The sequence below is a fragment of the Syngnathus scovelli genome, chromosome 6, assembly GCF_024217435.2.
Source record: "Syngnathus scovelli strain Florida chromosome 6, RoL_Ssco_1.2, whole genome shotgun sequence".
NCBI classification, from domain to species: domain Eukaryota; kingdom Metazoa; phylum Chordata; class Actinopteri; order Syngnathiformes; family Syngnathidae; genus Syngnathus; species Syngnathus scovelli.
Genome location: NC_090852.1, coordinates 11137099 through 11164395, shown reverse-complemented (window position 1 = coordinate 11164395; position 27297 = coordinate 11137099). Strand labels below are relative to the sequence as shown.

General features: G+C 40.1%; 4 protein-coding genes across 6 annotated transcripts; all 4 read left to right on the top strand.

Moving 5' to 3' along the window:
• The first annotated feature begins 2096 nt into the window (after window positions 1-2096).
• panx2 (pannexin 2) lies at window positions 2097-8676 on the top strand. Its single transcript, XM_049724421.2, has 7 exons — window positions 2097-2401; window positions 3415-3460; window positions 3603-4233; window positions 4850-5964; window positions 6070-6205; window positions 6533-6718; window positions 6888-8676. Exons 3-7 carry the CDS (start codon window positions 4005-4007, stop codon window positions 7205-7207), a joined length of 1986 nt encoding a protein of 661 aa, XP_049580378.1. The 5' UTR covers window positions 2097-2401; window positions 3415-3460; window positions 3603-4004; the 3' UTR covers window positions 7208-8676.
• An 8-nt stretch (window positions 8677-8684) lies between these two features.
• trabd (TraB domain containing) lies at window positions 8685-15420 on the top strand. 2 transcript variants are annotated; one of them, XM_049724422.1, is made up of 10 exons: window positions 8685-8788; window positions 9260-9300; window positions 9519-9585; window positions 10677-10843; window positions 10976-11116; window positions 11202-11312; window positions 11403-11542; window positions 11993-12165; window positions 13073-13169; window positions 13457-15420. In XM_049724422.1, the coding sequence occupies exons 2-10, from the start codon at window positions 9277-9279 to the stop codon at window positions 13626-13628; spliced, it is 1092 nt and encodes a 363-aa protein (XP_049580379.1). In that variant the 5' UTR covers window positions 8685-8788; window positions 9260-9276; the 3' UTR covers window positions 13629-15420. The 2 variants fall into 2 exon arrangements, with proteins under 2 accessions (XP_049580379.1, XP_049580380.1); XM_049724423.2 differs by lacking the exon at window positions 8685-8788 and adding an exon at window positions 8797-8858.
• A 487-nt stretch (window positions 15421-15907) lies between these two features.
• Window positions 15908-21534, top strand: selenoo1 (selenoprotein O1). The gene is made up of 9 exons (XM_049724420.1): window positions 15908-16580; window positions 16865-17068; window positions 17150-17327; window positions 18340-18470; window positions 18551-18828; window positions 19000-19168; window positions 19958-20143; window positions 20380-20536; window positions 20691-21534. The coding sequence occupies exons 1-9, from the start codon at window positions 16021-16023 to the stop codon at window positions 20913-20915; spliced, it is 2088 nt and encodes a 695-aa protein (XP_049580377.1). The 5' UTR covers window positions 15908-16020; the 3' UTR covers window positions 20916-21534.
• A 327-nt stretch (window positions 21535-21861) lies between these two features.
• Window positions 21862-26728, top strand: mapk12a (mitogen-activated protein kinase 12a). 2 transcript variants are annotated; one of them, XM_049724425.2, is made up of 12 exons: window positions 21862-22180; window positions 22727-22856; window positions 22928-22986; window positions 23065-23176; window positions 23262-23291; window positions 23444-23491; window positions 23921-24035; window positions 24989-25060; window positions 25168-25247; window positions 25468-25546; window positions 25737-25825; window positions 25925-26728. In XM_049724425.2, the coding sequence occupies exons 1-11, from the start codon at window positions 22062-22064 to the stop codon at window positions 25805-25807; spliced, it is 915 nt and encodes a 304-aa protein (XP_049580382.1). In that variant the 5' UTR covers window positions 21862-22061; the 3' UTR covers window positions 25808-25825; window positions 25925-26728. The 2 variants fall into 2 exon arrangements, with proteins under 2 accessions (XP_049580382.1, XP_049580381.1); XM_049724424.2 differs by having other exon boundaries at window positions 21865-22180; window positions 25652-25825.
• The last annotated feature ends 569 nt before the right edge of the window (window positions 26729-27297 follow it).

The window sequence follows — 27297 nt, the reverse complement described above, 5'->3', positions numbered from 1 at the left end:
TTAATGATGGAAATGCGTCAAACGTACTATAAATCTCAGTGTATGTTATCAGGGCTATAGATGGTGGCATTTTAGTGTGACTAAAGATTGAAGAAAGAAAATAACATTAAGTAAAGAATACTTACCGTAATTTCCGGACTATAAGTCGCGCTTTTTTTCATAGTTTGGGTGGGGCGGCGACTTATACTCAGGAGCGACTTATATATGTTTTATTTCACAAATTTTTACTTGAGCATTAAGTCCACTTACTTACAAGTATAGTTGACCACTTCCCATGTTATTTTTAGTATAGTTGATCACTTCACATGCTTTTATATCTTTATCTTGAACATATTCAAAACATAAAAAATAGAGAAAACATCAAATAAAGCAATTAACACTTTAAAGCACCATATCCAAGTCCACTGTCTGCTGTATGTACACTTGCTCTATTTTTGCTCCTTATATTTATTATTATTATTTATTATTATTTGGCCCATTCTCAGCTCTTTGTTTGTGTTTGTCACGTTAGCATACCTATCGTTTAGCCTGTTGTTGCTATTTAATGAATTGGAGTGACACCGATGGTTTTATAAACATGTTATTCATGTAATAGTTGTCCTTAATCACTCTATATGTTACGTCAGGCCCGTTCTCAGCTCTTTGTTTGTATTTGTCACGTTAGCATACCTATCGTTTAGCCTGTTGTTGCTATTGTTTAGCCTGTTGTTGCTCGTTCATGACTGTTTTTGGTGTGGGATTTTGTCGAATAAATTGCCCCCCAAAGTGCGACTTATACTCCGGAGCGACTTATATATGTTTTTTTCACTTTTTGGGGCATTTTATGGCTGGTGCGACTTATACTCCGGAGCGACTTATAGTCCGGAAAATACGGTACGTAAGTGAGTGCTTCATGCAGGCAATAAATTAAACTATACTACATTAGGAACACTTATGCAATGTAAAAGAGCTATAATTTTGCCTTTGATTGACATTGTCACGGTAGTACAGTGAAAACCACTAAAGTTTTTGAAAATGCTGGCCTAACAGCCAAACAAAACTTGGAGTTCAAACTATTGTCATGTATGGCATCAATTAATTTGCCAAGCTCAGGCGACTGAATAATTTACTCTTATGCCTATTCTTCAGCTATTTTGCATTTTTGTGATGCCAAATCAGAAGAGAAAGCATGGTGACAAACATAAATTGTAGTACTGAAAATGCAAACTGGCTGTTTAGTTTATATAATACACATTATTAGAGAGCAAACGCATACACCAATGAATTTCACAATTCAGATAATATGTAATTTGCACGTAGCTTGTTCAGACTCATATGATAATGAACAAAGAAGCCTGTCAAGAATTTCTTGCCAGTTCCTGCTCCCTGCTCATGTTCAAAATGTATAGTAGATTAATTTTGCTGTATACTGTATGACAGAAACATTACAATCTTGCTTAAAATGCTGACTTTACGGTTACGGCCTCTATGATGGCAACAGTTTATATTTCATATTTATGCTTATTCTATATTAAATAGGACATGTTTACATGTTAATACTGTCACAATAATAATAATAATAGTAATAATAATAATTAATAATAATAATAATAATATTCATGCTTATTCTATATCAAATAGGATTATTTTACATGTTAATACTGTAACAACAATAATAATAATAATAATAATAATAATAACAATGGTCTTTGTGCTGTCAAATTATATTATACAGACTGTTGTTGTATTTTCATACATGATATGGATAAAATATATATCCAGGACCATTGCAATGCAACTAATACAGAATTGCACACTATTCAGAGTTATCTGAGCTGATACTTTGAAGAAAAGTATTGGCTATGATGTTATTTTATGCAATTAAGAATTACTTTTGAGCTACTATTACACCCCCTGCAATTTAGACCAACCACAAAGCTATAAAAAATAAAATGTTCAATGAATTCACCTTGAAATTGATCATGATTGTAAAGGCTTTTTTTTTTTTTTGTACTGCTCACCTACTACCTCTCATTAGATGGTTTACCTAATTTAAAAAATGGCATATATGAGCGTACTGATCAGAGATGAGTGCTACCAAAATGAAGGTGGAGAGCTGCAACCGCATCAGGTAATTGGCAGAAGTACAGAAGATTATCAACTGGCACCACCCCTTAACGATTCACTTCCTTACAGCGCCATTAGAGAGACCAGCTTGTTGTGTGATGAGCAACAGAATGTTAATGTGTGATGAGACAAGGAGATGGAGAGGAGGAGAAAGGAGATGACGGCAGGGAGGGGTACTGTAGGAGGGGGGCTGTAAAGGCGGAACAAACCGGTGTGCGCGGCTACATGCTGTAAACTGCTCGCCCGCACTGCAGATTATTAACTCTTAGCCTACCGAGAGATGCTTCCAGACAAGGTGGGTGAATTTGATCTATTTGCTCTTCACAGGCATATACCGAGATGTACGCTTTGGACGCAGTGTTTTACTGTGGCATCATGTGGTGAGCATCTTTTGAGAGCGCGCGCGGAAGCGCCTCTCATGCTCACACACAAAGGAAGAGATTACACACACACGCACACACACGGCTAGTCGATGCACTTTTTTATTTTGTAGCTGCATTCCTTTATACTGTTCGTGCATTTCACCTGGACCTGACATGTAATGAGATGCATTTACTACCATCATCAACAAATGGGGTTTAAGCCAATTACAATATAGTTATTATTTATAGACAACGCAAGAGTGTTTCTTTTCCTCGGTTTGTACCCACATGGCCGCTGTATTTTTTTCCAGTGTATAATCCCGAGGACAAGTGTCATTGCCATGTGCACTCAAAGTTCCTCGGTCTTTGCTCATAGTCATACTCTGCTGATTGAAAGGATGTGCTTGTTGTTTGGGTGGAGTAGTGAACATCCAGAAGGATATGAGTAAGGGATTTCCCTATCCAAGCATGCAAAGCGTCATCCAACTGTCGGACATAATCTGACAAACCGGACTGGAGCATCGCCAAACAGCTCTGAGACACAAGTGATTAAAATGTCACGCTGCCCCTTTAAATCGAAATTAAACAAAGTTATTACTTGGGTGCTTGGACCTCACACAGCATTTAGGGTGTGGACAAAGTTATGTTGGCAAAGGGGGCATCCAGCAGCACTATGCAGAGGAGAGTCCCAAGTGTGTCATCTCTAAACCATTAAAGGCACTTACCTTCCCGCAAAGACAAATGGGATCAGCTTCAAATATGAGCTCATTTTGCAAAAAAAACAAAGATCATAGTGAGAGAGGGTAGGACAAGGACGGGCTGCCACACAAAAGACATTCGCACAACCTTGAGGAGACTCTGCAGTGCTTTCAAAAATGCATGAACATCATGTAAGCATGAATGCACATCTCGCATACTAAAATTCTTCTCCCGTGTTGTTTGACAGACGACATGACCAACAGGCGGTCAGGCCAGCGTGGTGGTACCAAGTGGTAAATAAATAAGATATTGCGCATTCTGCAAAACTATATTAATTGTGATTTTTTTTTATTTAGCTTTCTTATTCTTCTTTTTCTCCAATTTGACACACAGGTGAAAAGTCCATGCTTGTTATGGTGTTTTGTTGTCTTTCAGGAAGGTGGCGAGGAAGGAATCTCTTTACCAGCTCTTTCAAAATCTCAAGGACACATCCTAAATTAAGGCTCCATTCACATTGTGTGTGAACTGAAGCAAGCGCTGCAGTGCGATGACAAAATGAAGAGATGCAAGCTGAAAAAGGAGCGAAAATAGTGCACTCCTGAACATCGGCTTTAACATGGAACTGCTTTGAGACGGAGGAGCAAAATCACATTTTAAGATAAAGCAAGAATCACACAACAGAACCCAATCCTTTCCCATATATGGCGAACGAGGCTCAAGTTGCCCACAAATTGTTGTTTGGATCTGCACCAGCCTGTGTTATTTAAGTTCACATGCAAGAGTATGGTCACCCTTGGAACAAAGACTGGCTTGTAGTGTGTCTCGCTTCTTTCCCAGATGCAGAACATCCTTGATCAAAACTTAGACATGGCTACAGCTCTACTCGCTGGTGAGAAGCTGAAGGAGCTCATCCTTCCTGGCTCGTCGCAAGATGAAAGGGGCAGCGCCTTGGCCAGTCTAATGGTGCAGCTCAAACTGGAGCTGCCCTTTGACCGTGTTGTGACGATCGGGACGGTGATCATCCCTATCCTGTTGGTCACCCTCGTCTTCACCCGAAACTTTGCAGGTGAGCAAGACTGAATGTCATGGATTGGAGTGATGTTTGGTCACTGCTGAGTCAGGCCTATTGAAGAATACATGATGCATATTATAGGCTACCTTGGGTTCATTTTTGTTGGAATACCTTTGGGCAACATTAATTAATTTCATTCGACTTGGCACAAGGTAACATGTCTTGTAATGAGCACGTTTGCCTCAAAGTCAAGAGGTTTGGGTTTCGGATCTCAGGTCAAGCCTCCCTGTGTGGAGTTTGCATGTTTTCAGCCTTCTCTAGCTTGCTGGCACGGTGGGTGTCTTCATAGTCACCTGACTGGTGGCCAGCTCAGAGTTATGGGCTTTCTAGAATTGTGTTTCCTAACATTTATTGAGCTAAGGAATTTATTTATTACCAAATCCAAAGCCCAAGTGTCAGGTTTTTTCGTCTCTGCACACGTAGCAAATGTTATTTTTCCGGCAGGGTTCATTCAAGGTCGCAAAGACACTCGCCAACAGTTTTCACGGACACTGATGAGGTCAGGTGGTGTAGAAAATGGACAGATACAGTGAAGTAAAAGTAGAACGACAGTGAATCTCAGTTGTTGAAATTTTTTTTAAGTGTTGCTTACGTTCTTTTCTGTTCTCAGAGGAGTCCATCTACTGTTACACACCACACAACTTCACTCGAGACCAGGCACTGTACGCAAGGGGCTACTGCTGGACGGAGCTGCGTGATGCTGCACCTGGTGTGGAGTCTCACCTCTGGCCTTCACTTTTTGAGCACAAATTTCTACCTTACGCCCTTCTGGCCTTCGCTGGTATCATGTACATCCCCGCACTTGGCTGGGAGTTTCTCGCTTCTACTCGGCTCACGTCAGAGCTCAATTTCCTGCTTCAGGAGATTGATAACTGCTATCATAGAGCTGCTGAGGGGCGTGCCCCAAAGATTGAGAAGCAGATTCAATCCAAAGGACCTGGCATCACTGAGCGGGAGAGGAGAGAGATCATAGAGAATGCAGAGAAAGAGAAGAGTCCTGAGCAAAACCTCTTTGAGAAATATTTAGAAAGGCGAGGCCAAAGTAACTTTTTGGCCAAGATTTACTTGGCACGCCACCTGGCTATTATCTGCCTCAGCTCCATCCCCATTTCCTACCTGAGCGCCTACTATGCCCGACAAAGACAGAACGAATTTACCTGTGCTCTTGGTGAGCCCCCAGACATTAGCAGCTATTCAGAGCTCAAGCTTCGGGTCAACTGTAAGTTGCCTGCTGTGCAGCTGCAACGAATCATGGCAGCAGTGGATATCGCTCTGCTCTGCACTATGAACCTCATTATCCTGCTTAATTTGCTGCATTTATTTGTGGTGCGGAAGTCCAACTTTGTATTCGACAAGTTACATAAAGTGGGCATCAAGACGCGACGCCGTTGGCAGAAGTCTCAATTCTGCGACATCAACATCCTGGCCATGTTCTGCAATGAGAACAGAGACCACATCAAGTCCCTCAACAGGCTGGACTTCATCACTAATGAGAGCGACCTCATGTATGATAACGTGGTTCGGCAACTGTTGGCTGCTCTTGCACAGTCCAACCATGATGCAACGCCCACTGTGAGGGACTCTGGGATCCAAACAATAGATCCAAACATGGATCCCTCTGATCTTAGATTGGGAGAGATGCCTTCAGAGCCACTAGTCATCAAACGACCTCGCAAGAAGATCAAATGGATCCCATCCTCCAATCCTCTTCCGCAGTCTTTCAAAGTAAGTGGGGAAGCATGACTTTTGCAAATAGGGATTCAAAGAGAACTTAGCAAAATGTCAATGCTGCTTTTTGTTGTTAATGATTGTTGTTTTTCCCCTGTGAAGGAACCTCTAACTTTGACACGTTTGGAAAATAATGCCAAGCCTGAAAAACCAAAACAGCTCAGAAGAAAGACGGTAGCAGACAGTTTCATTGCACCGCTTCTGGACACCAAGAGCACACAGTATCCTGTAGCAAAAGGTATTCCAACTTTGTTCAGATTTTTGACATTCGTATGCATTTTCATAGTCAAGTAGATTAGTGGTTTAGCAAGTCTGCCCCACAGTTGAGAAGTTCTGGGTTTGATTGTTGGATAGGGCCCTATAATTTGTTACTTTGGGCTAGGATTTCCCTTCTCTGTACATCCCACTAAGATTGGTTTCCTGCTAGAAGAGATTAAGAGGGCTGCTGAGAGTGAGTCACATCGGCGTAATTTATCTATAGAACAGAAGGAGACAGATCATTGAAATGCTGTATCCCCGAGTAGTACATTTCTGAGATCTTATCAATGTCTTAATGTCCTTGTAGATTTAAGTGGGATGGAGAAAAAGCACGCTCGCAACCTCTCTTTGGATGTTCATCCATACATGCTGACCATTCGTAAACCAAAGGTGGAGATCACAACCACAGACCCTCTTCCCTCAGAGCACAACTTGGATACTGTATACCTTGAAGGCACACACACTATTGTTCATGTTTCTAGTGGAATTACAGGTAAGTTTCTTCAGGTCACTTTGTTCAGATAATAATAGAACATAATGTAGCTTCAACCTCAGGATGTGAAGTAAGACTTAAACCGGGTGTTCGAAGTATGTATATATATATATATTTTTTGAGAGCAGAGTTCATTTATGCTAAATATTATATTGCATTTGTTTACCAGAGAACAAGGTTTGCTCTCCAGCATCCACCACCACTGCCTTTTCGACGGTGACCCTGCCTACCAGCACATACGTAAATGGTGGTAGCCCCAACCCACCATCCAGTGAGGATCCCCTCAGTCCCAAACCCTCTCCGCCTCCAAGAGAGCCCGTCAAACAGGTGGAGAATCTTGAGTCTCAGCCACCAACACTGACCAGAGCCCCAACACACCAGCTGCTGAGTATTCATCATACTCTCTTTGAGGAAGAAGAAGATGAGGAAAACCGTAGAGACAGGCTGGCAGGACGACCTGGGGAACTCATTGCTGCAGGGGAATGTTAAAGGAAGAGAGAAATTCTGATGGATTTCCTCCCTGATTCTGTTCTAGTCGACACAGTTCTCAGCACACATGACCACTTGGTCAATCACGTCTGTCTACTCTCATGAGGTCACACACTTCTATGCTGGCTCCTTAGAGTGTGGTAGAACTGTACAGCTGAATTGACAATGGGCCAAATTTGTGTACGTGGTGATGTTGAGCAGAGTATTACTGTAGGAAACGATGTCGCGTTCATATCTCAGGATGACTGTGTACAATTCATCACTCACCAATGAAACCAGCAGTGATCAAATTCAACAGGGTGCTACAGAGCAGGGATGAAACAGTTGGAATGATCAGATGAATGAATATAAAGGATGAGTGATATTTCTTAAAACAATTATAGGGTCTGCAAAGAGGACTGCATTTGTCTTTAAAAGAAATAGTCAAATTAATATATATATCGCTTTGTCCCTTTATTACAATAGCCAAGTAGACAGGTAGTTCATGCAATACAGTCTTCAATCTGCAGAAGTAATTATGCAAAAGATCACAATATATTTGTGGCAATAATGAATGCGCTTACCACATCATTTGCCACAGTAGATTATAGGTACATCATATGGTACATGCATAGACGCTGTATATGACAATGTGTTTGTGAAGTGTGAAGCTGTAAAGTGCATCATGGCTTTGTCATTGACATTTCTTCACAAATAAGGATTGCGTTTGGGCACTTGTTGCAAGTACATTATATTTGCACGCCATCAATGATAGTTCATATTGTAATGAGGAACAGCAAACTGCACAACAAGGGATAATCAGAGGAACTTTTGCAAACTTATTGATGCAAGTTGAGTGTGTAGGTGTATTTAAAAAGGAATTACTGAAAGATTAATGTAGTTCAGTCACTGGGACAATTGTTTGCTTACTTCTAGCAGGAATGATATGACGTGGGCAGGTGGGGGGAGTCAATGTTTCATGTCATATTTGATTGTGTTTCTTCAATGCATACTTTTTCACTAACAATCATCAGATCACTAAGACCAAGAAGTAGAGAATAATTGAAGTTTCACTTGTGATTTGTAGTAGTATAGCAAAGTACCAGTAAGCCTACATTATAGCACTTTACATCAAGTACGAGAGAAAAAAGCCTCATATATATAGTACATGTTTATCACAAGAACAAGAGTACACCTAGAAGACATAAAGCCAGCTTTTAACTCATTCATACTTTTGTGAAAATAAGTTATCAATTTGATCAATCTCATGATAGGAACTGAAAAGCACTTTAATTATTAAGACTTGTTGCACAAATGTACCAAGTTCAAAAGTCACTGCTGCCATGTGTGCAATTTAGCCTACATAAAGACTGTGGTACGGAATCAATAACATGGTGGGTGTTAATGATAGTGGTCATGTGGAGAAGTAATCACTTTGGTGACTGTGAAATGGTAGAAAGAAAACAAATTAAAGTAAAATGACTGACTAATCACGTTGCATGTTGGTGATCCATAAAATACTACGTTTCCCATAATGCATTGCACCCGACAACATAGGCAGACACTGCTACGATAGTGTGGACAAGACCCTTCATTTGTTCAGTAAGTGCATTTTGTTTGTCTAATGTGTCTTGCAGTAATAGTTATTGTATCGGCAATTACTTGTGTTTAGGTAACTACTTGTCTGTTTTCTTTGAATAACTTAACACTTCAGACTTTAGCATACCATCTGGTGTTAGCCTGTCAGTTTCATCATTCTGTTACTGAAACCAAAAAAATGCTGAGTGTTAAGCTAGCGTACAACTGCTGTTCGTTTTGCTACCTCCGGGTTTTGAGCTGATAATATTGTTGGCGTGTGCATCATCATTTCAGTAAATCGCAGGTTCCCCTTTTCGTAACATTTTCAAAATGAGTCAAATCATTCCATCGTTGACTGTTAGCAGTGTGCACACGTCAACATTGCTGTCGTTCAACAGTAAAACGACGTCAACAGGCAGGCTTAGCTGATACTGATATCTTAATTAAGTTTTACATTTTGTTAGAAATATAATTTTGCTATCTTGTCACGGACAGCTTGAAGAGCTTCGAGTATGGACGAAGACAACAATCCTGAGGTTTGTATTTTTTGTTAGGTGTTTCTTGCCAAGCTAACACTATTTACACTTTAAGTGTTAACTATAAAACGGATGCTAATAATATGCTAACAGCATTTATTAAAAGAAAACGAAAAAGAATGACAATTTTAAAAAAACTCCCCACAGTTGTCAAACTGGAAAAACTTGTCACTACTCGAGTTCTATTTAGTAGATTTAAATTGTCTAAATTGTCACAGGACGAGTCTGTTGGACTTTCGGAGGATCCTTCAGAAGAGGCACCACCAATTCTCCCTCCTGGACTTTGTAAGATTTGACTTTTTAACCTCCCTAAGTTGTCATCACTGATTGCTGTTTTGTATTTTTTATTTTATTTTTATTATTTTTTGTGACCAGAGACTGACCATGCTATTCTCTCTATTACAAAATCACCATTGACAATCTACCAGAATATACACCAGTGCTAACATTTTGACAAGCTTGCACACTTGTATATAGTATTTTATAAGTGCAGAAGTACTTAAATACTAATACAAAGGTAAAAGCCATTTATATGCTAATGACACTATGCTCAGTGGCCAATGCAAGTTTCAAGGTGAGGTACTGTCTCATGATGTCAAAATGTGAGCAGCATGACATTCAGGACTGTTTTAATCCCAATTCCATCCGCACCAAGAAATATAAAGGTTGATTGCTGGACATATGTCTTGTCACGCCCTTAAAACTGCTGGGTTGAAAAAAACAAAAAACGCAATTTCGGTTAAAATTTGGACCGACCCAGGAAGTTGGGTAAAAAAACATACTGCATTGTTTTGCAAAAAAAAAATGTCATTGTTTTGTTTTGAAAAAAAAAAAAAGCTTGTGTAAAACAACGCGGGAAGTTGCGCGGGTCTCTGACCTAACTTCCTGGGTCGATCCAATTTTTAAACCAAAATTAGGTTGTTTTTTACCCAGCGGTTTTAGATGCATTCGCATCTGCTGTGGTTGAACAAAGGAAGTAAGTTATACTTTTGTATATAGTATCTATTAGCAAATGTTAGGTGGAGGACATTGAAGGTGTTAACTGTGGAGGTACCTCTAATTTCACTAATTTCATTTTTTTTTTAGGTTATTTCAGCATCCCCATAATTTGACTCAAAACAGTATTTATTCTTCAACCAAATCAACCTGTAACAACTCTGAAAAGAAATTTATGGCTAGGATGTTTCCCCTTTCATATCTGCATTTGTGGCTTCAATTCTGTCAATGTAGCATGTGGCCCATGTGGGAGAGTTGAATGTCTTGTTGAGATGTTTAATGAGGATGGTACTGTAGATAGATAAATTAACTGAAAATATGACAATACATAAAAACTTACTTTCTGTCGTTAATAACTGTCAATGATCTTTGTTCTCCAGCCGACAGTGAAGCAATGGAACTGCTTTGGCAATATCGAGCCCGGCGTCGCCAGTCATCACCTGATCTACCAGAGACAGTGACCCGTCTTGCTTCCCCTGATGGCAGCCTTCTGTACTTGGTAGGAACTGCCCACTTCAGTGACAGCAGCAAAAGAGATGTGACTTCGGTGAGCCTGTTTTACTATGAGACTTTGCGAGCCATCATTTTCTTTGTTTCGTCCTGTGTTTATTTCCTCTGTCAGTGTAGATTTAAATTCTTTTATCTTGGTTTGTCTGTATTGTTTCTTCCACTGCCGCAGACAATCCGTGCTGTGCAACCAGATGTGGTTGTGGTAGAGTTGTGCCAGTACAGAGTGTCCATGCTGAAGATGGATGAGAATACATTGCTGAGGGAAGCCAAAGAGATAAACCTTGATAAGGTCCAGCAGGCCATCAAACAGGTGAGACTTCGTGGTAAAACAGCTTTTGTGAAAAGCACTGTCAAATGAAGGAGACATATCTATTGAATTAGTTTCTGTTTGTCAGAATGGTGTGATGTCTGGCCTGATGCAGATTCTCCTGCTCAAAGTTTCCGCTCACATCACTGAGCAGCTCGGCATGGCTCCTGGTGGCGAGTTCAGGGAAGCCTTCAAAGAGGTGTCATTTTTTTCACACACACTAAACTTTATTGATTTTGATCTCTCTCCCGATGCATCTTGTCCTTTTTTATTTTATTTTTTTACACAGGCTGGACATGTGCCATTTTGTAAGTTTCATCTTGGAGACAGGCCCATACCTGTGACGTTCAAAAGGGCCATTGCTGCCCTCAGCCTGTGGCAGAAGGCCCGTCTCGCTTGGGGTCTTTGCTTTCTGTCAGACCCAATCAGGTGCCTTACACATTATTTCCTTTTTTTTATGTAGAAATAATAGAGATGAAATATTCATTATTTGTTGGTTTTGGTGTTGTTTGAATTTCAAATCAGTATTTAAGTATTTCTTCATCCTGAAATAATTATTTTAGTAGACAATTCAAGGTAGATTTTTCCAAGAGTAATTGAGTTCAGTTTTCCAGAGTGATAAGTTATTATGTTATTATACCAGGTAACCCTTGTTATTGAGCCGTTATAGTAGATGTTGGTAAATGCAGTCTAAATGTGTATATGAACTAAATGAAACAGGTTTTTGAAAGCTTGTATAGATTATATCAAGCCATACTTGTTCCCCTACAGTTCCTCTTTTCTTTTTGTCACTGAACCGCAAAACTGTACATGATCGAGAATACTACTATCAGTATGTCACACTGAGCTTGTCATCCTGTGCTTTGTGCCACGTTTCAGCAAAGAAGATGTAGAGAAATGCAAACAGAAGGACCTGCTTGAACAGACCATGTCAGAGATGATAGGAGAGTTTCCTGCACTTCACCAGACCATAGTGGCTGAGAGAGACATCTACCTCACGCACACACTGCGCCAGGCTACACGCTGTGTGGAGGCTCCTCCTAACGCCCAGAGTAGGTGTTGCATTGCGCAATTAGCATGCATGTTTGGTGGTCTCTACACAGGGGTGTGCAGAGACTGTTGGAGGATGATCATTTGTGGTCACAAAATAGTTATTGGTGACATTGAACTAGGTATAATGTGGGACCAAAACAATTTCTTTTATAGTTGGCCAGATTGGTAAGCAAATTGAGAGTTCTTTTCCTAGAAACTACTATATAATGTTATCTTCTCTCGGTTCTTTTATCTTCAATGCTCGCTATGCTAATATATTACCAGGAGGCTGCATCCTCAGTTTAACTATTTAATGTATGTCAGAAAGAGCGATTACAGAGCTGTGAAGCCTTTTCTGCGAGATTGCGGAAGAAGGTCTAACCCCCACCTCCAGGATTGCTACTCTTATACTCCAGGTCACCAAGCTACCAGGGTGTGACTCTACCTAGCCTGTGTGACAATATGTGACCTTGTGGTAATGTACTGTATGTGCAAAGAGTGTCAGAGAAGGGTCACAGCAAGATAACGGCATAGCTCAAGCTATATCTAATCACAGTATGTGCCAAAGAGGCCTATTCTAACAATGTGGAGGTTGAGGCTAAAGGTATGGTAAGACTGATTTCCCTTTCAGGCTGGGAATAAGCAAAAAAAGCAATCTGAATAAACTTGGCATTTCAGGCTATAGATGACAACAGAATAACAAAAGACTTGCCATAAGGGCACCAAGCATTTCACATTTAAAAAAAACGTTTCCATTTTTGTCTGTCATACTTCATCATCAAATTATGTGTCTTTATTGGACTAAGAAACACTTATCAAATATGTCCTTGATGAGACTAAAGTCAATATTGTATGTAACGTATCATTCAATTATATCATTTCATGTTGTTTGAGTTCAAGAACATGTTATCTTGGACACTCTTGCAGAAGTGCCTGCTGTTGTGGTGGGAGTTGTCGGAATGGGTCACGTGCCTGGCATTGAAAGAAACTGGGATAAGCATCTCAACATCAGTGAAATTATGAGGTATGTTTATTTTTTCATTAAGTAATAGTGGGTAATTAGGTCCCATATTTTCTCTATTCTCTATTTCTCAATCTATTTGTTTGGGTTCATCACAAAGATTCCATTTGTTTGATTCCATTTCACCAATTCAATGGCGCCAGGCGGTCATATGACATGGTGGACAGGAAAAATTTCTTGAGCTTTTGTTTTTACGTGATGCATGGCAGAAAACACAGAGGAAAATAATCAGCTCTTTCTGCCAATAGAATTCTAATGTGAATCACCTTATTTGTCTTCCATTTCTGCAGTGTTGCACCCCCATCTCAGTTTGGCTGGGTTTTGCGCTCTGTAGTCAAAGGTGTCATGATGGCTATGCTGGGGTATGTCTGCTACCGCGCTGGAAGAAGTTTACATCGAGCCCTGATGGCTTCATCTGCTGTTCGATCTATTGTGGACAATCTACGACCATCTCCTGCTTGACCTCACAGGTCAGCTGAAAGCCATCACTGACTAATGCAACACTTGATTCATGAAAACAGTGCATCTTTTACGTATGGCCTTAAAAGGAGGTGCGGCTGAAAGAAAGTGTTGCTCAGCCAACAAGGACCTCAGGGGGACACCACATTTCACTCACTGTGGAGCCCCAACGGACATTGTATGGCCTTACGCCAAAGAAATCTACACAATTGTTTTGACATTGTGGAAAGGCTTTATTATCTAAGGTATGAAAATACTAATACTGTGTTTGTAATGCTTCGAGGCTTATTCCTTTCGAGAGTTAAGAACATTTTATGTTAAATTTAGTCAAATCCATAAGGAATCATCTTAAGACAAACGCTCTGGCAATATTTCCATACGATTTACTTCTTTTCTTTCTACATTATTTTTCGGTTGGCAATCATTATACAGCTAAGCCTCGATTTTTACGCGCTTCGATTCTATGCAACTTTGTGTCTAATGCTGTTTGGTCATGGATCCCAATTATTTTATCCCATTTTAAATGGACGGTATTGTGGAAATTGCTGTGCAAAAAGAGGCAGTTTCTACTTTTGACTACGCAACTGCGTGTCGTTTATTCCTTTTCTCCTTCCTTGTTCCTCAGTAACATGGCGGTGCAAAACTCCCGTTATCTCTCTTAAAGGGATCGCAGCAATAACATAAAGGTTGTAGCACAATGGAACAAACTCACCGGCATCAAATAGATTTTCATAAAAAGACTTCTTATAATTTTAATAATATCATAGTAATTTTCACCCAGAACAATGATGTTATTCCCCAAATGCAAGCACTTGCATCTTAGTATTTCCCGACTGCAATTTCTTGATACACTTGTATGCATGGCTTTGAATTTTTTTCCCTTTCCAAGACTTTCTAAATAACACGCTTTTGAGGTTCACGTGATTCCCAAATTCTGGAATCCAAAGTCCGCGTAGAATCAAGGCTTAGCTGTAAATAGTACCAAAAAAGGCAATGGCAACCAGTTCAGGGTGTAACCCGCCTACTGAATTGATGGATGAATGGGAATAACAGTGAAGGCTAATGCCAAATAGAAAAATAATTTAAAGACCATACTTGTTTTTGTTGTTTCTTTTACAGTGGATTGTGATTAAATTCTTACCAACTCTATTATTTACTTGGGATGTATTTGTAGACTTTAGTTGGCATAACAAAAGTTTTCCATGTTCAGTCCTGCCTCTGCTAAAAAGTGCCTCTCAATGCATCAGGAAGTGTATATGCATTTTAACATACTGTATTACCCTCAAATGGTCAGTGCGAATTTATAAAGTTCTATGGGCATATTTTGTAAATAGTTTAATTTTAAACCTAGACTTTCAATATATGATTAATTGATTTCAATCAAATTAATACCATGGCACCTAGATTCAGTTAAGGTTTATGTTTCTCAGGGTGAGCAATATATTAATAATAATATTCATCAATGTCATCCTTACTACAAACCTGCAGAATTTTTATTTGCCCATATTTTAGCATCAGTCAATTGGACCTCTATCTCTGGTTATGGGTAATTGATGACTGATTTTTCCGTGTGCAGGCAGTCATCTTTAAATCCTAAAATAAATTAAATTCATGTCACCAGCTCTTTGTACTGACTGCTTATCCCTTTCCGGTTGTAATTGTCTTTAAATGTGTAAAACTTTCAGTACTGTACAATCGTTTCTCTGTAGACTGCAAACTCTGGCTTCCATATCTGTTTGGGCTGCCATTGGATAATTTGAACTTGATATCGAATAAACTAAAGGTCTTAAGATAATTTCATGGTCTCACAGCTGCAAACCTGCATGTTCCTATTTAATTTGCCCACCGCTTGAATTATGGCCCAGTTGAAAAAACAACAACCCCAAAGCGTAATGCTACCACCGTCATGCACTTGTGTAGACGTATCTTTTGGAATCATAGCAAAAAAAAGAAAAAAAAAATCAAATCGACGACACTGCAACGTTATGTTAATGTACATTAAGCAATAAAATGTCAGCTCTTTGTCTGTCATGTCCACTCACTAAAAACACGTCAAAATTCCTCTCATTTGCTGTAGTTTACGTCCCCCAAAGATTCGCGTCTCTCGCTTTCGTTCAGTTAAAAGCAAATATAAATAATTCATAAATAATAAATTATTTCTAACAGAAACCTTCTTTTAATCCACACGATTATAACGTTAACTTCATCGGATCGGGAATAAAAGTAAAACATTTAGTTGTATCATTTTTACATTTTCTTGTCGGACAAATAACAATGTAACACCATCTGAATACAAACATCCGCTGTTACTTCCGTATTATGAAAGCGTGACGAAGTAACGTTACGATTAACTTCGCCAGCTAAGAAGCAGGCTAATGAGCGTGACCTTAGTTTGATGGCTCTTGTGGCACATCGACTGAGATCAGGTACGTTCCGTCTTTTTAGCCCAGGTGTGTCCTTGTTTCGATCCCTAACCTCGGTCGGGATGGACGAAATGGGTCTGGCCATGAGTCGTTCACCGCTGGAGCGACTCCCCTTTGACAATGTCGCCCTGAAGAAACTTCCACTGGACCCCTCAGAGGAGCCGGGGGTGCGACAGGTGAAAGGAGCGTGCTTCTCTAGGGTCATGCCGCAGCCACTGAGCAATCCTCGGTTGGTGGCGGTGTCTCACGAAGCTTTGGCTCTCCTGGGGCTCAACGGGGATGAGGTCATGGATGACCCACTTGCGCCAGAATATCTGAGCGGCTCTAAAGTAATGCCTGGATCCGAGCCTGCTGCTCATTGCTACTGTGGCCACCAGTTTGGTCATTTCGCTGGTCAGCTGGGTGACGGGGCGGCCTGCTACCTGGGGGAGGTAAGCGTGCCACCCAATCGGGACCCCGACCTGTTGCACGAAAACCCAAGTGGCCGATGGGAGATTCAGGTGAAAGGTGCTGGACTTACTCCCTATTCCAGGTACAAAGGTGTTTTTGCATTTGCATTATTTAATGGCATCCATAGCACATCACAATCGTGTAACTGAGATATTGTGCATTTTATTTGCAATGATGATAATATTCAAGTTCAATTACTCAATTACTTAAATGTCAATATAAATGTGAGCCTCTTAATCCATGTTGACAGTTTGTTGAGAGGTACGTAACCTCAATGCTCATTGGAGTCTTGGGTTGACAATAATATGTAAATGACATATTTCGCAACAAACAGCTACTTGATATAGTGTGGCTCTCTCTCAATAGACAAGCCGATGGCCGTAAGGTATTGCGCTCCAGCATTCGAGAGTTCCTCTGTAGCGAGGCCATGTACTTCCTGCATGTGCCCACCACAAGAGCAGGCTCTGTTGTCACATCAGACAGTAAAGTCGTAAGGGATATCTACTACAGCGGACACCCTAAACATGAGAGATGCTCAGTGGTTCTCAGGATCGCACCAACCTTTTTAAGGTGAGTAACGTATGCTCTTGAATTTATCATGTTTCTGAGTTTCCTGGATTTGATTGTTGCCCTTGTCTGCTATCTGAACAGGTTTGGTTCTTTTGAGATATTTAAGAAGGCAGATGACTTATCAGGTCGTCAGGGCCCCAGCTATGGACACGATGAGCTCCGAGGACAGATGTTGGACTATGTCATTGAGATGTTCTACCCAGAGATCCAGCAGCAGTACTCAGATCGAGTGGAGAGAAACGTGTCTTTCTTTAGAGAGGTTTGATCACCTTTTCCTCACCTTTTAGAAGATGTCTGAGCAACCCTATCAGGGTTGAAATGTGTGGTAATTTAGGACCTGACGTCACAGACCGTTCAAAAGTTTGCAGTCACTTATTTTTCAAATACAAAACAATTTTTTCAGTGTGGATAACACCAAACTAATCAGGATTACACTCTATACATTGTTAATGTGGTAAATGACTATTCTAGCTGCAAACGTCTGGTTTTTAATGCAATATCGACATAGGCATATAAAGACCCATTTCCAGCAACCATCCCTCCAGTGTTCTAATGGGCCATTGCTTTTGTTAATTGTGTTAGAAGGCTAATGGATGATTAGAAAATCCTTGTGCAATCATGTTAGTTTTCATGAAAAACACTAAATTGTCTGGGTGACCCCAAACTTTTGAACGGTAGTGTAATAAATGACACAGTGACAGCATGTGCTTAGTCACTGAGTTCTCTCTTTAGCTGAGGGAATTGAAGAAATATTCAAAGCAAGACCGTTTAGTAATTTAAAAATAACCAGCAGATGGTGCCAAAGTCATACTTAGATTTTAGCACAAAACCATCAAAAGGATTAGGTAAAAACAGAGAAGCTAATTTTTGAATATGTAAATTTAGAAAATGGCAAACTACAAATGTAGTGGGTCACTGTACTTGCTTTTAAAGTATGTACATAGGATAACATTTGAATTTATTAAATAGTTTATTTTTTTAAAATTAATTTGAATATAAAAATCTGATTTATACGAATTAAAATATATTTTTCAATAGTCTATATTAAAAAAAAAAAATTATCAATCCTTTATGTAGCCTCGGATGCGCTGCATGAATCAGTGGTGAGTCAAATTATTTTGCAAATTAGCTGTAAAAAGTGAAAGCCAAATCAAATTGCGTATTTTTCCACGGAGGAATGTTTGAATATTGTATCGATGCGAAAATTTTTTGTTAATGTCAGAAAAAGAGCATTTCTTCCCATGTCACCTTTCATGACTTCTTGTTTGAAGGTGATGCATCGAACAGCTCGACTGGTGGCTCAGTGGCAATGTGTAGGATTTTGTCATGGTGTCCTGAACACAGACAACATGAGCATACTGGGACTCACACTGGACTATGGTCCCTATGGCTTCATGGATAGGTGAGATTGCTATGGAGTACAGGAGCTTTGCATTTTCTCCTTCTTTATGTTCATGCTTCTTCATGTTTAATTCACCCCAGGTTCGATCCAGACTTCATTTGCAACGCTTCCGACAACTCTGGACGCTACTCTTACCAGGCTCAGCCAGCTATTTGCCGCTGGAATCTTGTCAAGTTTGCTGAGGCTCTCGATCCAGAGCTTCCACCTGACCGGGCAAAGGCTGTTATGGAGGAATATTTGGATTTGTATAACAGATACTACCTTGATAATATGAGGAAGAAGCTGGGTTTGTTGAATAAAGAGGAACCCGAGGACGAGATCCTCATCACAGAACTTCTGCAAACCATGCACAATACAGGTAAGACCTTAGTGGTCAATTGTGCACCTCTTAATTGGCTGCTCATGAGTAATTGATGTTAGGGCTGAGATAGAAAGCTGAAGAGAAGCTTTTTTTTTGTGTGTGTGTGTTTTTTTTTTTTTTTTTTAACTTAGATTTTGTCATTTTAACTTGTGGGCTGTTATTGTGCAGGGGCTGACTTCACCAATACGTTCCGCAGTCTAAGTCGGATTTCCTGTCCCTCCCAGGGAGAAAGTGACACAGAAGCGGAGCTTGTCAAAGAATCCGTAAAACTGTTGGTGGAGCAGTGTGCCTCTTTGGAGGAGCTCAAAGATGCCAATAAACCCACCATGGACCCACGGTGAGATACTGCAGCCTGAACATTAACTGGATGATGTGGTGTCTGGCTTTTTTAAGACACACTTTAACTACAAACTCCTCCCGTCGAGTTGGGACCTTGTGTAATATGTCTTTTTTTTTTTTTTTTTTAATTTATTTAATGCCTGTACACTGTTGCGAAAAAAGCTGGTACAGGGGCACATTTACCACATTTTGCAGGCCTCAAATTAAAAATGAGAGAGTAGGAAAAAAAGCCTCAGTTTGAAAATTTAATATTTTGTTCACTGAAGCGAATTTTGGTCGGAAAGGATATGAATATCATTCTATTCTATTTCAATTACGTTTTATACAACATTGCAACCTAGTTGTAATCTGGATTGTATTTCCCCAAAAATGTTTTACTGTTATCAGTAATGTAATACGTTTCAATTTGTTATCAGATTTCCTGGAGTGACTGTGTTTACGCAGCATAGAGCATGTGATCATGCTCCATAGAGATAATCTTCATTTGCTATAAAAGTCCCCCACCCCACCACACACACACACACACACACACACATATACTCTATGATAGCCAGTCTCAACCTGGTCGAGCATACATTTCCGCATGTTCATTAATTCACAACACACTATAGAGGTCAAACCAAGCAAGTAAATGAAGGGCAGTTGAAATGAAACGAGCCCAATTTATCCAGGGTCTTTTGGAAAATCCTCCTAGAAGAGTACAAGTGCCTCCAAGTTATGTTCCAATTCTGTGTTCATTCTATGTACCAAGCACTGGCTATTTGTATGTTCTGCCTGCCTTCACCAGGGAGTTGACGATGCTACTTTCCATGGCACAGAGCAACCCAGCGCTGTTCCAGATGATTTCAGACAGAATGACAATAGCGAGGCAGCTCAACCGACTCAGCAAATTAAAGGAATTGATGGAGACCAACGAGGAAGAAGTCAAAACCAAACAGACTGAGGAGTGGACCTGCTGGATCACACGCTATAGGTGGGATGCCAGTGGAGAAGTGGACACTGTGATTGGACTCGTGTCTGGAGGCAGTCATGAAAAAGCAACAGTTGCTTGTAAAACGAACTAGAGGTGGTTAAACCGCAAGGCCCGGATGAGAGATATGTCAAAGTGTCACGGATAAAGTGGGGAGGGAGTAACAGTTAAAACAGGAAATGGGCTGTTGGGTGTTCCGTTACCGTTCTTAGACATCTCTTTCGGTATCACCATGACAGGAAGCGTCTGGCTCAGGAACTGGAGGGCAACAGTGACGTGCAGGTTGTGCAAGAGAAGAGGGTAAGGGTTATGGATAGCACCAACCCACGTGTGGTGCTCCGGAACTACATTGCCCAGAATGCAATAGAGGCTGCTGAGAGTGGAGACTTCTCAGAGGTATGATCAACTGATGTTTGCGATCATGATTATTATTATTGAAGTTATGATGAATTACTGGAACCTGTGGTCTGATGAGACCAAGATTATAAATTAATCTTAGTTCAAGTGGTGCCAGGTGAGGAATACAAACGCAAGTTACACTGTTTTTCAGGTTCGGAGAGTCCTCAAAGTTCTGGAGAAGCCTTTCTCCTCTCAGCCGGGTCTGGAGGTTCCTGCTTGGGTGGGCCAAGGCGGTGCCACCCAACAGGGGGAGAGAGACGATGGCGAAGAGCAACAGGAGGATGTAGCATCTTCCTCGACAGTCCGAAATCCTGTACCCTATGACAGCAAGCCTCCAGCTTGGTCTCAGGCAATCTGTGTCACATGATCTTCATAATAACTTCCCTGAGCTTCATCATCCGGCCTGCCAAGATATGAGGAAGTGGTAGTGTTTGACTTCCTTTTTTTCCCTCCACATTTTAATATTTGCACACCTCTATCACTGTGTGGTGGGCCGGTATCAGGGAAGTGAGTCTGAGATTTATTATTCCATAGAGAACATCAGCAGTGCAAGACGGCCAGGGAACAAGTTGAGTTTGGTGCCACAAATGTATTACAACTGCTGTGACAATTCAAATACAATTATGATGTGCTTTTGCACACATTAAAAAGATTATATTGATTTTATTTTTTTTAATCCTCTATATTGTAAAACAAAAACCCATCTTGTTCCCTGTCTGTTTGGTGCCTGGTGGCTGTTAATGACGGCTCAGACGGAAAGTCTTACAAGGACCTGTCTGAGGCTGATAAACTGTGGAAGTAATGCTTGAAAATATACCAAATAGAATGCATTAGGTCTCATAATATGCTTACCACTTAATTGCTTTGGAATGTTTTTCTGAGATTGTCCAAAGTTGTACAACTGCAACAGACGAAAAAGAGGAACTCAAGTGGTACATTATCTTATATGCTTAGCTATGCATGAAATCCTAATAAAGTTCTTCACAAATCTCAAATGCCTTCAGTTCTAGGAAGCACAAATCATACAAAGACAGCAACGCTGAAAATGAACGCTCCTTTCACCCACATAAACATCGATTTCTATTTGGCCACGTAGGCGCAATTTACGCAAGATTTTTCCCGCATGTTGAGATGAAGACATGTCCTAGCAAGTACTAAACCTTCCGCAAATGCTTGCGCAAAGCTTTAATGACAGCCAACCTGACAATAATCTCATTTCTGGAGACTCGGGGCTGTTATTTGGATGTACCAGTTGAACACGCCCCTTTCTCTGCGCGTAGTGTCGTGTTACACACATTCCAGGTGTCTCACCTTTTATAACAGACGTTTTAACTAGATCGGGAGTGGCTTTGCGCGACCTGAGGGCGCACCCTGAACAGCTCCTGACGCACGCGCATACTAACACTAGCGCAATGGTCGACGCTCATGAGCTCGAACAATGGACGAGTAGGTCCCGAAGAGATTGAACTACAAAAGAGAAAAATAATCCATCTTTAATTTCCTTCAATTTCTCACACCAAGAATGTCTCGACGAGTCAGACCGGGCTACTATAGGCAGGAAATTAACAAAACCTCATGGGAGGTACCGGATCGGTACCGTGATCTGAAGCAGGTGGGGACAGGAGCATACGGGACGGTATGGTGAGTGAAATTGGACAAATCCATGTAAAAGTATTTAGTCTTTTTGCGTGTATGCGGATAGGTGATGCCGTGGAGGAACAGATGTTATACGGCCGAGCAACCTCATTGTGTCTTCTTTAACAAAGGAGAGCGTTAGTTGGACGCGATGTTGTTTTTTATTTCTTTTTTATTTCCGCTTTATAGTTGAATGATGAGGAAAACCATGGCGGCAACCTTGCATAGTGTTTATTTAAAAAAAAAAAAAAAGTGATCCCCAAATTTGAAGGCTGCGGAAGCAATGCGTGTCCTGATGGGTGCATTGATTCCACTTTAATGATATCCGAACTCGGTGGGCGGACCCTGCTTTAGCTGCTGCCTCAAAAACAACCAATAATACTTGAATAACACAACCAAAGTTATTAGTGTTATTGTTTGATGCCAGCCCAAAATGATTTGCAGTAGACTGAGAGGAATGCAATGATTAATGACAGATTGTTGCTCGCTTGAATGAGATTTTTCTATTAAAAACAAAAACTAATATTATGTAGCTCTTTTCCTCTCTTTCAGCTCAGCCGTGGATGTCAGAACCAGAGCCAAAGTGGCCATCAAGAAGTTGTATCGACCTTTTCAGTCCGACCTGTTTGCCAAACGAGCCTACCGGGAGTTGAGACTCCTCAAACACATGAAACATGAAAATGTAAGATCAACTATTTATTTTTCGTACTACTCCAAATATTTGAATTAGGCTGTATGGTTTGTTCGCTGCAGGTGATCGGTCTCTTGGATGTGTTTACTGCGGATCTCTCTTTGGACAGATTTAATGATTTGTAAGTGCCAATTATATACAGAACATTCCTTTTTAACCACATTACGTCTCACACTTGCATTAATTCTTGACCTGCTAGTTACCTCGTGATGCCATACATGGGAACGGACCTGGGCAAAGTGATGAAGCTGCAGAGGCTGTCTGAAGAAAAAATCCAGTATTTGGTGTATCAGATCCTCAAAGGGCTCAAGGTGGAGAACTCTCATTAGACCTGTTCACCATCTGTGGATCACATTGTTCTGTTAATTAAATCTCACATATGCTCTTTTATTGCAGTACATTCATTCCGCTGGTATCATCCACAGGGTAAGTTCGCTTATATTCTTCAGATTTTCACTGTGTGTGATCTACTCAACATAACAAGGTGTCTTTTATGAGCTCACCTCTCTCTTGTTTTTTTTTTTTTTTTACTTCTTTGTACAGTGTATTGACACTGTCTTCTCATGTGAACTTTCCAGGACCTTAAACCAGGAAATCTTGCCATTAACCAAGACTGTGAGCTCAAGGTATACACTCACACACCCTGATAACCCCAAAAACATGAAACGTAATAATAATTTTAAAAAAGTAATTACATGTTCCAATATTACATTTTGTTTCCGTAACCCTTTTACATTTAACTGGAAAAACTATGGTATTACCAATAAAGACACTTGGTCTTAACTATATTTGTATAAATTAATAAAAGTATTTACACATTGCTGTTGCTCCCTCTTCAAAGGCAATGAGCCATATTTGGTTGAATAAATTATCAAGTTAATCCTTGATTCATGTAAATATGTTTTTAGTAACCATCATCAACTATAAATTCTGAAAAAGATGGCAGTGTCGCACTGGTAAAGGGACTTAACTGAGGAGTGTTTCAGTGTCACAATCACATATTCTTGATGGCATCATTGTGAATTCACCTGTCCTGTCCTGTCATGTCATGTCAGATCTTGGACTTTGGTTTAGCACGTCAGGCTGACAGTGAGATGACAGGCTATGTTGTGACTCGCTGGTACCGAGCCCCAGAAGTCATCTTGAGCTGGATGCACTACAGCCAGACTGGTAATAGATTATCTCTTGTAAAGTGCTCTCAGTTTAATGAAATGTTTTGGCTGTATGTACGCTACATACACTTGTGTGTATGAATTCTACTGTTGCACTCAGCTTCTCAACGCAAAGCTGCTACTACCAATTGTGATTTATCACGAGATGTTGCCATCCTCCAGGCTCAAATGTGTCCAGTTGCTGATGACGTGGATCACCGAAAATTATTTAGCAAATGAACCCAATCAGGCAGCTACATTTCGTGTTTGAATTTTATAGCCTACTGAACTATTTATACGTTGAGTTTAATTTAAGTTAATACAATGGCAAATTTTTTGCTATTTTACTGCACTTTGGAAAAGTGTGCATACTTTGTCTGTTTTGAGACCCAATTCAGTGAGATTCATAACCTAAGCTTGAGTAGGATCCTGGCACATTCATGTTGTTGATGTTGCTGTCAATATTATGAGTGACTGCAAATGCCAATAACAATATTAAGAATAAAGACAAAATAATATTCTATTGGTAATGGCTGAACTTTTCAAATTCTTTTATTTGTTCGCATCTCAGTGTTTGTTAAAATAGTTAACATTACTGATATAATGATGACATATTTAATCAATTTTGTCACCACATTTTAAAAGTAGAAATTATTTAATGCAGGGTGAAATTTTCAGCTTTTTGTTGTTTGTTTTGCTTGTTAGTTTGTATCTTTAGTATAGAATTGTGTATTACTATGCTATAAAATCTTTTAACACATGCACGGATGGCCTTAAAAAAGCTTTATTTAATTCAGGAACAATGTTGAAGTCTGCTTTGTGACCCTGCAATATGAGCCACCCGAGCTGCATCCCATGTACCGTCACTTATGACCCACGAGATGGCGCTCGCTCAACATGCCAATTTGTTGATCCAGTTGAAGCAAAGCATTCAAGTTTGTATTAATGGTCTGCCTTGTGCTTCTTCCACAGTGGATATTTGGTCAGTAGGCTGCATCATGGCAGAGATGCTAATAGGGAAACCTCTTTTTAAAGGGAATGACCGTATCCTTTAAAATGTTCCTCTTTTTTTGTCCACAAGATCTTCCAGTTTTGTAATACGCATTTTGAATTGGACGTCACCTTTGTTCCCTTAACCCCAAATTTATCAGACCTAGATCAGCTGACTGAGATCATGAAGATCACAGGAACACCATCTCAGGAATTTATAGCCAAACTACAATCAGATGATGTGAGTTTAAATAAGACAACAGCAAACAAATACAAACTTGACTAATAATAAAAATCAACTTGTATTTTCTATAGCACATGACAAGTAACCCCACCATGATTCGTTCATTAAATCGCATGGTGCCTACTTCCATTGACAATCTAATTGAATATTCCGATTTTCCCATATGAATGTCGATTTTGACTTTTCTTTCAATTAATTGTAAGCGTTTTATTTTCAGGCCAAATGCTACATCAAAGGTCTTCAAAAAGTCGAAAAGAAAGACCTTCAAAAAGTTTTCTCCAATGCCAATCCACAAGGTATTACATGTTTACTTTTGAATCAGATTCGGTATTTTCCTCACCTTTCACTTGTTTATTTTTTCCTCCACTAAATTGATTTCCTGTCCCACCTCATTTCTTCAGCTGTGTCTGTGCTGGAGCGCATGTTATTGCTGGATCCAGAAAGCAGGGTAACAGCGGCGGACGCTCTCTTGCTGCCATATTTCAGTGAGTTTCGGGAACCAGAGGAGGAGACGGAAGCTCAGCCGTACGACCACTCGCTGGACAACACAGACCTAGCCCTGGAACAGTGGAAACGTAAGGCAAAAGGGGAAATCAAACATGAATCAGTGCCACTACACATTTTTATTCTGCTTGTGTATATGTACTGTTTTTTTTCTTCCTGTTTTTCTGTAGGTCACACCTTCACAGAAATCTTAACCTTTAAGCCTGTTGTGCCAGTGTCCAAGGAAACCTCTCTATAAGACATAAAGTACCCACATTTCATTCTTTTCCCCCCTGAACAATTAAGAAATATTTTCATAATTTTATGAGGGGTATTGCTGCTCACCTTTTGACTTTACAGTGATCGTTTGCCTTATTCAGTCTCAAGTTGGTCCAGCTTCTTAAAGTTGTGCTGCTCCTCTTGTGCCTCAATCTCATGCGTTTGTACGTAATTAACCCAAGACAATCACTGCATGTTGTGCTTTTGTTTTGACCTCAAATGCCATGAAATAGGCTTTCGGTAGAGGTACGCATGAGACGAGATCAGCACAAAGTGCTTTAGTCTGCATAGTTTTGTGTCTCTGCAGAAAATAGAATTTAGTCACGATGATAGATTAGTTAAACTTGGATTGGATCAGAGTCAAGAATTTGGTTGGGAGTCTCTTTTTCTTTGTGATAAGATGTATTAGGTGTTTAATGTAACCTATGCATTAGGTTGCATTCCTTTTAGATGACGCGTTGCCTTGCTGTTATAATGGATTATATGTTTGTGGAAGATTTATTCAGACACGTTTTTCATGTATGTGACCTGGTTCATTCCGACGTCCTTAATAATGACAGCCAGTATCATCTCACTTTTCATGAACTCACCCAAATGTTGTTTACACTTATTAGCAAATGCATTTGTGAAACTAGTCATGCATTTTTAATTATAGTACCGTTCAGAGGATCATAGGTATGATATCAGCCAAATTTGCTTTTTTTTTTTTTTTTTTTAGCAAACACAGAGTCTTATAATTTAGCAATAGGAGAACAAACATACTGAAACACTGTTCCTAGCTGGTAATGCCACAGAAAGACGAAAATGCAAAACTAAGCAAAGCGTAGGATGGCTGGGCGGTTTTGTTAATAAAAGACATGCAACAGTTGTTGGCCTGGCTGAATTGTTCTACATCCCTTCAGTTGTTTATTAGCATGAATAAGAACGTGCATATTTTCTATTGCATTTTGTAATGAACCCTATTAATTAATAGAGAGCGCACAAACAACAACTAGATTTCACAAGGGAATAAAATTCCTTGATCCCAATCATAACAAGCCAGTAGACAGATGAAAACATTGAACAACAAACAAGGGCCTGAGAGTGCAGTGAGAGTTGTTGAGCAAATGCGCACTGAGGAAATGACTGCATAACACTTGATGGAAGCTGTAAGCACTTTGAGAAAAGCGGAAATCTAACTTGTTGCAGTGTCAGTGCTTCATCTAATCTTTATATGCAAACACTGACCTCCTGAATACAAGAGGTAATATTGCCTGTTATGTCTTAATAGTACTATACTGACCGC

Coding starts and splice junctions, on each gene's coding strand:
- panx2 (XM_049724421.2), top strand. CDS start 4,005: ATGCAGAACATCCTTGATCAAAACTTAGACATGGCTACAGCTCTACTC. Junction 5,965..6,069: donor CTCTTCCGCAGTCTTTCAAA/GTAAGTGGGGAA, acceptor TCCCCTGTGAAG/GAACCTCTAACTTTGACACG. Junction 6,206..6,532: donor ACAGTATCCTGTAGCAAAAG/GTATTCCAACTT, acceptor ATGTCCTTGTAG/ATTTAAGTGGGATGGAGAAA.
- trabd (XM_049724422.1), top strand. CDS start 9,277: ATGGACGAAGACAACAATCCTGAG. Junction 9,301..9,518: donor ACGAAGACAACAATCCTGAG/GTTTGTATTTTT, acceptor AAATTGTCACAG/GACGAGTCTGTTGGACTTTC. Junction 10,844..10,975: donor GCAAAAGAGATGTGACTTCG/GTGAGCCTGTTT, acceptor CCACTGCCGCAG/ACAATCCGTGCTGTGCAACC.
- mapk12a (XM_049724424.2), top strand. CDS start 22,062: ATGTCTCGACGAGTCAGACCGGGCTACTATAGGCAGGAAATTAACAAA. Junction 22,181..22,726: donor GGAGCATACGGGACGGTATG/GTGAGTGAAATT, acceptor CCTCTCTTTCAG/CTCAGCCGTGGATGTCAGAA. Junction 23,177..23,261: donor AGATCCTCAAAGGGCTCAAG/GTGGAGAACTCT, acceptor CTTTTATTGCAG/TACATTCATTCCGCTGGTAT.